The 10,477-nt window shown below is 39.5% G+C and overlaps 1 protein-coding gene across 1 annotated transcript in view; it reads right to left on the reverse strand.

Moving 5' to 3' along the window:
• The window catches only part of Uevld (UEV and lactate/malate dehyrogenase domains), a 46,604-nt gene that overhangs the window by 2,419 nt on the left and 33,708 nt on the right, over positions 1 to 10,477 (reverse strand). The window contains exons 10-11 of the mRNA XM_013019532.1: positions 3,431 to 3,601; positions 844 to 1,051 (exon numbers count right to left, since the gene is read on the reverse strand). Coding sequence (XP_012874986.1) covers positions 844 to 1,051; positions 3,431 to 3,601 — 379 coding nt within the window. The remainder of the gene's footprint in view (positions 1 to 843; positions 1,052 to 3,430; positions 3,602 to 10,477) is intronic.

The following is a 10,477-nucleotide window of genomic DNA, read 5'->3' on the forward strand; positions in this document are numbered from 1 at the left end:
CTGTCCCTCAGCTCTTCAGCTCAAGGTTAGCCCTCTACCACTTGAGCCACAGCGCCACTTCCGGCTTTTTCTGCTTATGTGGTGCTGAAGAATCGAACGCAGGGCCTCATGCATGCAAGGCAAGCACTCTACCACTGAGCCACCTTCCCAGCCTGATATAAATATTTTCTAAGATCACGCATAATTAAGGCATACACTGTGTTCCATATATCTTTTATGTAACACTAGAATACAATACAGTAGTGACACATGCTTGTTTAGATGAGCAGAAATGTATACATAAAGGAGTACTGTTACTATCTGACCAGCCTGGCTTTGTAATGTGGAACAATACAGGAGTTAAGGAGGAGATCCTCAAATTAAATAGGGAAGGCTTTCTTTTAAGGTAAGAAAAGAAGTCCTTTCCATTCAGAAACCTGAAACAATGCTTTTTGTGTAGGGATACAGCAAATGACTGGTTAAAAAAAATACTGTAAAGATTAACAAAGGATAAAAATTCTTTTTAAAAAGATATTTAGGAAAAAGATTGACCTTAGAAAAGTTCAGTTGGACAATGAGACAAGAATGAAAAAAATTTTGTGACTGTTTATATAACTGTATATGTAAATGTTTACATGGAGAATTAAACTTCAAGTTAATTTTAGACTCTAAAAACTAAGTCAATCACTCAGGGATTTTACTGCATCTTAAACTGAAGGAAAAATAATGAGAATGATAATGAGATATACAAAGGGTCTATGGAGGGTCTTTTGCACAGAGGGCAGTCAAACATGAAACAAAACCAACTAAGCGCCACAATTCTAAAGTCCCCAGATAGGTCTAAAAGCCATAACTACTGGTGACTTATTAGTGTAACTAACAGAAATGTATTTCTTACCTTTGTCTTCTCCCTGCTCTCCAATGACCCATATATCCTTGCCTGAAGACTGTGCCTTTAAAACATTTGTAATAATGTATTGTAATCTCTGTGAATCCAGATTGCATCCAGTTCCAATCACTTGATTTGCAGGAAATGCACTCAGTTTCCATGTCACATATGTCATGATTTCCACTAAATATTACAGACAAGGTGAAAACATAAAGGTTTACAAAATTGTACTTCCAATCTAGCTCATAATTGCTATTATAGTAAGTATACTAGAGCTTCTTTACATTCTTCTTATAACCTAAATGCATTGAGGTGTTTACACACACACACACATACACTCACATATACCCCCAGCCTGGCCTCAAATCATAATCCTCATAAATGCTGTAAAATGTTAATGCATCCTGGCATTCTATAATATTTAGAATAATGCTTCAAGATTTAACAAAAGGTTCTCATATAAATCACTGCATTTTTTCTATTGGGTGTTTAACCATTTTCTCACCAAGGGAGATCTTGCTAACAATTGCAACATAATACCACACTTCATAAAAACTTGTAAGTTGCAATATGGTTAATGATGGTCATAGAGATTTTACCAAATATCCATCCTTTCTTTTTCTTTTAGTGTTGGTCCTGGGTCTTGAACTCAAGACCTGGGCATTGTGCCTGAGCTTTTATGCTCAAGACTAGTGCTTTATCACTGGAGCCATAGCTCTACTTCCAGTTTTTTGGAGATTAAGTGGAAATAAGAGTCTCATGGATTTTCCTGCCTGGGCTAGATTCAAACTGAGATCCTCAAATCTCAGCTTCCTGAGTAGCTAGGATTACAGTGAGCCACCAGCACTTGGCCTATCCATCCTTTTATAATCTCAAGTTTTATGCTTTTTTTTTGTTTTGTTTTAGGTAATAGCAATTCTACTACTGATAGCAGACTAAACACTCCTATTAACTATATATGGATAGTGGACTAAACCATGATATTAATTTAAAATACAACCTTTTAGCCAAAGACATAAAGTGGAATAAATAAAGCCTCTTCAAGTACTGGTGCTAGAAAAACTGGGCAGCCACATGCAGAAAACTAAAAGTGGATACCAGCCTATCACCATGCACTAACATCAATTAAAAAATGAATTAAAGAGCTCAACATCAAACCTGAAACTCTGAAACTACTGCAGGACAGAGTAGAAGAGACACTAGAACTTATTGGCACAGGCAGGAACTTCCTAAACAGAGGCCCAGGGTCACAACAAATTGGAGGGAGACTCAACAAATGGGACTACCTTAAAATAAAAGTTTCTGCACAGCTAAAGACATAGCTATAGAAAGACAGCCAATCAACAGGGAAAAGTTATTTACCAGCAATATATCAGACAAAGGCCAAATACCCATTATATACAGGGAACTCAAGACACTAATCCCTCCCAAATCTAACAAACAAATCATTAAATGGGCAAGGGAGAGACTAAAGAGCGACTTCTCAGAAGAGGAGATAAAAATGGCAAAGACACACATGAGGAAATGTTCATCATCCCTGGCTGTAAAGGAAATGCAAATAAAAACAACCCTGAGATACTACCTTACCCTAATGAAAATGGTCTATATCCTAAATTCAAACAATGACAAATGCTGGCAAGGACGTGAAAAAAGAGGAACCCTACAGTACTGCTGATGGGAATGTAAACTAATACAACCACTCTGGAAAGGAGTCTGGAGGTTCCTCAGGAAACTAAACATAGACCTTCCATATGTCCCAGCCCTACCACTCCTAGGCATCTACCCTGAGCAACAAGAACCAAGATAAAAGGACACATGCACCTCCATGTTCATGGCTGCACTGTTCACAATAGCCAAGACATGGAAACAACCTACCTAGATGTCCCACTACAGATGAATGGATCCATAAATTGTGGTACCTATATATAATGGAATATTATGCAGCCATTTGCAGGGAAATGGATGAACTAGAATAAATCATGTTGAGCAAAATAAGCCAAGATCAGAGAGACAAACAGCACATGGTCTCCCTGATATACAATGTTAAATTCAAAATGCAAAGAGATATGAAGTAAACAGGATTCAAGAAACAAAGGACTTCTTCTTAATTTGTCATACTGTTTTTAGATGACTCTATGTTCTTGACCCCACATATGGTATATACATATGCACATCTGAGGGAAGCTAGGAGGAGGGCACAGAATCAGAGGGAAACAGGTGATAAAATACAGCAGAGGGGTCCATCAGCTGCACTGGACATTGATGAAAGTGAACCAAGCAACTCAAGGACAGCGATGGGAGGGAGGGAATGAGAGAGAAAGAGGAAACAACTTACACTAAGCAAAAGGAAAGAAATGTACATAGCACCCTATTTGGAAGAAATAGTTGTATTGTCAAAGTTTGTAGCGTTCACAGGCTTTATAGGCCATGATAATGACAATTTGCCTTGTAAAGGTTAAAATGTGTTTGTGACTTTAGCTAAATATTACTATCCCACAATATTGTGAAGTTTATGCAAACACTTAATATCAATAAAGATATTAAACAAATAAAGTCTTTTACCTGGTTGAGATGCAACAAGCAGGACACCATTCTGACTATAATGTCCAAGAGTAGGGACCAGGGTTCTGAACATATCCACATTGCTCTGCACCACATCAAGGTAGGACTCAGAATTACCCAGAGAATTGACAGTGAAGATTACCACCTTGGAATGAGCAGAGGCAGACAAATCTAATGAATAAAAAGAAATAGTTGGAACTCAAACTGTAAGATTTAATCTAGTTCTAGTTTATAATGACAAGTTTTTTCCCCTTTTTCTAGTTTTTAGACATACTTGCACCTAGATCAATTATACAAAATGCTGAAGGTTAAAAGCAAAAGTGGACTCTACCCAGAGCCAGTTGAACTACACAGCAAAAACAAACTAAAAAACAACCCCCCCCAAAACAACAAAAATTCATCCCAAGGGGAATAAGACAGTAATAAAGTTAAATAAAAATAAATTATAGAATCTAGATTGTACATCCAAGTTCTATTTCTATGTAATACACAATTTTTTTGTCTTTCTTTTTGTCAGACGTGGGAGCTGAACTATGGGCCTGGGTGCTGTCTCTCAGTTCTTTAGCTCAAGGCTAGCACTCTACCACTTGAGCCACAGCACCACTTCCAGCTTTCTTCTGCTTACGTGGTGCTCAGGCATCAATCCAGGGCCTCGTGCATGCGAGGCAAGTACTCTACCACTGAGCCAACTTTTCCCAGCTCCTAATACACATATTTTAAGGAAAAATAATAGGCATGAGCAAAATTAACCTACAATCAATTACATCACCACCGTGATTTTAGTGGTCCTAAAATTCCAAGGAAAGAGAGGAGAGAAGGGAAAAAAAGAGAGGAGAGGAAGGGAAAGAGGAAGGGAGGAAGGCAGTAAGGAAAGAGGGAAAGACAGAGACAGATTTTGAAAATCTCTAAATTAAAATGAAGTTTTGGGGCTGGGAATGTGGCTTTGTGGTACAGAGCTTGCTTAGCATGCACAAAGCCCCAGGTTCAATTCCTCAGTACCACATAAAAAGAAAAAGCCAGAAGTGGTGGCTGTGGTTTAAGTGGCAGAGTGCTAGCCTTGAGCAAAAGAAGCTGAGGGACAGTGCCCAGAGCAAAAGTAGCTCAGGGGGGCTGGGAATGTGGTTTAGCTGTAGAGTGCTTGCCTAGCATGCATGAAACCCTGGGCTCCATTTCTTAGCACCACATAAACAGAAAAAGCCAAAAGTAGTGCTGTGGCTCAAGTGGTAGAGTGCTAGCCTTGAGCGAAAAGAAGCTCAGACAGTGCTCATGCCTTGAGTTCTAGCTCCAGGACTGCGAAAAATAAAATGAAATTACTTGACTAGTGTTTTGGGTTTTTGTTTTTTTTTTTGGCACAGTATCTTGCTATGTAGCCCAGACTGGTCTCAAACTTGTGATCCTTCTGTCTTGACCCTTTTTTTTTGGGGGGGGGGTCCGGTCATGGGGCCCGAACTTTGGGCCTTGGCGCTGTCCCTCAGCTCTTCAGCTCAAGGCTAGCGCTCTACCACTTGAGCCATAGCGACTTCCAGCTTTTTTCTTTTTGCTTATGTGGTGCTGGGGAATCGAACCCAGGGCCTCAGGCATGCAAGGCAAGCGCTCTACCACTGAGCCACCTTCCCAGCTCTGTTTTGACCCATTTTTAACTGACATTTTTTTATACTAGGTATAAGAAACTTGGGCCAGATGTTGCTGGCTCATGCCTGGAATCCTAGCTACTCAGGAGACTGAGATCTGAGGATCATGGTTCAAAGCCAGCCGGAGGAAAGTCCATGAGACTCTTATCTCCAATTAACTACCAGAAAACTGGAAATGGCACTGTGACTCCAATTAGCCACCAGAAAACTGGAAGTGGCACTGTGGTAGAGTGTTTGCCTTGAGCTGAAGAGCTCAGGGACAGTGCCTAGGGCCTAAGTTCAAGCCCCACCACCCATAACAACAACAACAAAAAGAAACATGGGATTTTCATGGGCTGGGAAGGTGGGTTAGTGGTAGAGTGCTTGCCTAGCATGCATGGAGCCTGGGTTCCATTCCTCAGTACCACATAAACAGAATGCCAGAAGTGGCTCTATGGTTCAAGTGGTAGAGTGCTAGCTTTGAGCAAAAGAAGCTGAGGGACAGTGCCCAGGCCTTGAATTCAAGCCCCAGGACTGGCAAAAAACAAAAACAATGGGACTTTCAGGTAAGCAACTATTATGATTTGTCTCTGTCCACAAGAAGTAGTAGACTATTTTTCAACTACATTATTACTACTCTATCATGTATTTTATAGTAATTACATGAAAGTAAATATCAAAACTGTGGCCAGATGTAATGCTATCAAGAGCAGAAACAAATAAAGTAACTAGTATTAGTCTAGCCAATATTTATAAATAATATTAGTTCACCATTGGAACAGTGAGTAGATTCTGAATTTTATGGCTTATATGAGCTGAGTCAAGCCTGGGCATTTGGTTTCAGATGCTATTAAACACTTGGTTATATTTAGAACCTTAATTCTTCTACAGACTCATGAAGATGAGGAAAGCCGGAGAAGTAAGGTGACTTGCCCTATTATTAAAAATCAGGGAACAGCTCAACTTACAACTCTACATTTGACCTCAACCAGTCTTGCCAGATCACTTTTCTTTTCCTCCTTTTTCTTCTACTTTGAATGATAGTTAAGAGTAAGAAGAGTAATGTTTAATGTGATTTCAAAAATACAAAAAAAGCTTCCTACTCCAAACCTTTTTAATCTTTTTAGGCTTAGAAGCCAGCATTGCTTGATACATAAATCCTTGGCTCAAGCTGATTTGCTTTATATTCACTCCCCAAAACATTTCTCAGTTTCCTGATGTTGGCTTTCCTCAAATTCCATCTGCAATGTTTCCCATATACTTGCCACATGTTTGATAAATACCTACATCAAATATACTATGAGCTCTGAGAGAGCAGGAGTTGTCTGACTTACCTTTCTATCTCTAAGAAATAGTTTCTTAGCATTTGGAACACCCTCACCTTTCTGCTAGTACTAACCTCTGCAGTCCTACAAGCCCAGGCACCTATCTTACTCAACTTAAAAGTAATTCTCTTGTTAGAAAGGAGTTAGTCTGGGGGAGGGAAGGGATAGTAGGAAAAAACAAAAAACAAAGGAGGGGGTAACAATGTTTGACAAGAAATGTACTCATTGCCTTACTTATGTAACTGTAACCCCTTTGTACAGCATCTTTACAATAAAAGTTTTAAAAAAGAAAAAAAAAAAAAAAGTAATTCTCTTGGGGCTGGGAAGGTGGCTCAGTGGTAAAGCGCTTGCCTTGCATGCATGAGGCCCTGGGTTCAATTCCTCAGCACCAGATAAGCAAAAAGAAAAAAGCCAGAAGTGGCGCTATGGCTCAAGTGGTACAGTGCTAGCCTTGAGCTAAAGAGCTGAGGGACAGCGCCCAGGCCCAGAGTTCAGGCCCAACGACTGGACCCCCCACCCAAAAAAAAAGTAATTCTCTTTCCATTCAACATAAGGGTCCTCACTGACTGGACAATCCTTTCGGCAATTATTTTACTCTCATTACCAATTACTGTTTATGTTTTGCTTGTGTCTTCACACCAATTTGTATGTGTGTGATCTTGAATTCAGGTGTTCTCTTTGAACTGTTTTCCTCAAGGCTAGCACTCTACCACTTGAACCACAGCATCACTTCTGGTGTTTCTGGCTGGTTGTTAATTGGAGAGAAGTCTTAGGGACTTTCTTGCTTGAGTTGGCTTCAAACTAATCCTCAGATCTCAGCCTCCTAAGTAGTTAGGATTACAGGCATGAGTCACCAGCTCCCCGCTTTCACCTCTGTAGTTTTAGCTACTTCTGACATATAAAGCCAGTCTTTCATTTGAAACAATTTTTACATGCTAGGTTGGGCGTTTATTATAAAGACAGTGCTGCTCTTCCACTTGGACCACAGGCCCAACAGACACCTGTATCACCAGAACTCAAAACTCCCTTCCCTCATTTTCATATGTGCCCAGAAAACGCTACTTCTTTCCTGCTAAGTCTCTGGTTCCCAAGGTCTAGGCCCTGAGCTAGTGAGAATCATAATTATATGAGATTCTCAAAACAGTATCAAGTATGTTAATTTGCTCAATAAAGAATATTTCCTCTCAGATTATGAGGATGATGTGGTGATGAATGAAGCATGCCTTGACTCTAAAAGATTTCCCGTTTATTTTATTCAAAACTATGAAGAAGGGCTGGGAATGTGGCCTAGTGGTGGAATGAGTGCTTACCTAGTATGCATGGAGCCCTTGGTTTGATTCTTCAATACCACATATACAGAAAAAGCCAGAATTGGGCTGAGAAAGTGGCTCAGTGGTAGAGCGCTTGCCTTGAATGCATGAGGCCCTGGGTTCGATTCCTCAGCACCACATAAGCAAAAAGGAAAAAGCCGGAAGTGGCACTGTGGCTCAAGTGGTAGAGCACTAGCCTTGAGCTGAAGAGCTGAGGGACAGCGCCCAGGCCCAGAGTTCAGGCCCCATGACCGGACCCAAAAAAAAAAAAAGAAAGCATTCTTTTCTACTTGTTATGATCTAAAAACTACAAGTCAAAAGTTTAAAAGCTAAATTATACCACCACCTAAGAATTTAGATAATTTTGTTATTACGTGGCAGCGAAACAACAAATTATGTGAAAATATGTGTGTGTAAATCCAACCTGGGAAGCACAGAACCTGGAAAACCTCAGAATATGGAAGACCTCATCATAAAGGCGAACAGCAAGAATCTGTGGATATACACTTGCCCTCTTGAACATATAAAATGACATATTCACATTAGACTGATTTGAAAATATACTTATGCATGATCAATATAATTCCTAAGTGGTTATGGGAAAATTTCCTTCTACACTAAGAAAATTGCCAATATCCTTAGATGACTGAATATAAGATGACTGTCTCAACTAAGGAAGATGTTCTACTTTTTAAATGTCAGCTGGAAGAGTTTACAAAGTAATCTTAGATGTACCTTGAGGTAAGAAATCAAAGACCCTGAATCAAAGACTAGGGCTGGGAAGGTGGCTCAGTGGTAGAGCGCTTGCCTTGCATGCATGAGGTCCTGGGTTCAATTCCTCCGTACCACATAAGCAGAAAAAGCCAGAAGTGGTGCTATGGCTCAAGTGGTAGAGCAATAGCTTTGAGCTGAAGAGCTGAGGGACAGGGCCCAGGCCCAGAGTTCAGGCCCCAAAACTGACCAAAAAAAAAAAAAAAAGAAATCAAAGACTATACTCCCTTATACTTTGGAATTTATCCACATTAGGTAGTTTTTCTTGACAGAAGCCTGATAAGAGCATGCTGTATAAACATTTGTGATTTTTAGTTGGATTTGTGCAAATTTGCACTGTTACCTGTTAGACATCTGTGCTTGAGAGCTATGACTCATTCCTTCCTCTTGGCCACCCCATGTGGGCACTAAAAATTAAATGAAAAATTAATTATCTCTTGTCAATGATTCTCTTAGGATTAAGATGTGATAAATGGTCTTTTGCAGTCAAAGGTACCTAAATTAATCTTTCTAAGTAAGTAAGTCTGACTCCTTCTAGCAAGTTGTTTTCCACTGATGGTACTGTATTTGCTGAGAAAAAAAAGTGAATTATCTCCACCAAACAACATTCCTAGTCTACTTGTAATCTTATCAGTTCTCCCATCTCTACAACAGCCATTTTACTATTCAACCAGGAACAGTTGTTTCCTCAGTGGGATGCATATAACAGGCCACCAAATGCTGCAAGCACTTGTCATTTGTCTGGTTGGGAATTGCACTGAACTAATTTTTTTCCACCAGGGAAAAATAATTTAGCAGCCTTCAGTGTCAGGAAAGAAATTTCGCAACTGTTATGAGTGTATGATGAGCATTTTCTGGGTTACCCATGTCCTCTTATAAAACAAACACTTCACAGCTGTGTACACAAACTGGATATTCAGGGTTTGGAGTGGTGCTGGAACTGAACCTGGGCCTTGTGCATGCCTAGGGCTCATTCTACCGCTGAGCTGCAACCCTGGCTCTCACAAATTGGTTATTTATATGACATGTTAAATATTAAGTGGAAATAGTTATTCACTATATACTTGTTTCTCACCTACATGAAGACATTTAGTACAAGTCTGTATTCAGGTAAGCAAAGCAAATACACACTTGGCTATAAAAATATTGTATGATTAAGGTAGAAATATTCTAAACTGAATAAAAAATTAGGCCATTTAGTGATGTGTCATCAGTAAAGAATATTATATGTATTTACATTCCTCCCTTCCTCAAATTTGACTTTAGGGTTCCATGGTGCAAGGACCATGCATTCTTCTTTTGTGCTATTCTGCACATATCTTTTGCTTGCTTTGTTGTTTTTTTTTCAGTCATAAAATCCTCATGGCCCAGTTTCATAAGTGCTGGAATTACAGACAGATGCCACTATTCTCAGATCAAAAGGAGGTTTCTTTTCTTCGGTGCTATGGATTGAATTTATGCCCTCATCTTTTTGAGCTAGGCACTCGTTATGCTATGCCACTAGTCCAGCTTTGTATATGTGTGTATATTCTGGCATCCACTTCTGGGCTTTCTTTATTTTATTTTGGTAGTTATTTGGAGATAGGAGCCTCATGGACTTTTCCTGCCTGGGCTATGTTAGAATCTTGATCTTTAGATCTCAGCCTCCAGTATAGCTACGATTACAGGTGTGAAGCAACAGCACACAGCCTTTTTAAAGAATCTTTTTCAGTGCTGGGTATCAAACAGACCTGAAAAATGCTAGATATGCATTCTATCATTGGTTACAGCCGCAGTTATTGTGCACATTCTTTACAATGATGGTGAGCACACAGGAGGTAATAAAAATCTAACATCATACAGCACGCACACACACACACACACACACACAACCTCAAGTCTGTTATTAGATATGTGACTTTGAACAAATTACTTATCTTTATTGGGCCTTAAGTTTCTTCATCTATAAATTTAGAAAACCATCTCCTCCTTCAGAACATATTTGTAAAATTTAAATGACACTGAGCACATGTACCTACAGAAATTACTATA

The sequence above is a fragment of the Dipodomys ordii genome, unplaced genomic scaffold (assembly GCF_000151885.1).
Source record: "Dipodomys ordii isolate 6190 unplaced genomic scaffold, Dord_2.0 Scaffold46, whole genome shotgun sequence".
In the NCBI taxonomy this organism is placed as follows: Eukaryota; Metazoa; Chordata; class Mammalia; order Rodentia; family Heteromyidae; genus Dipodomys; species Dipodomys ordii.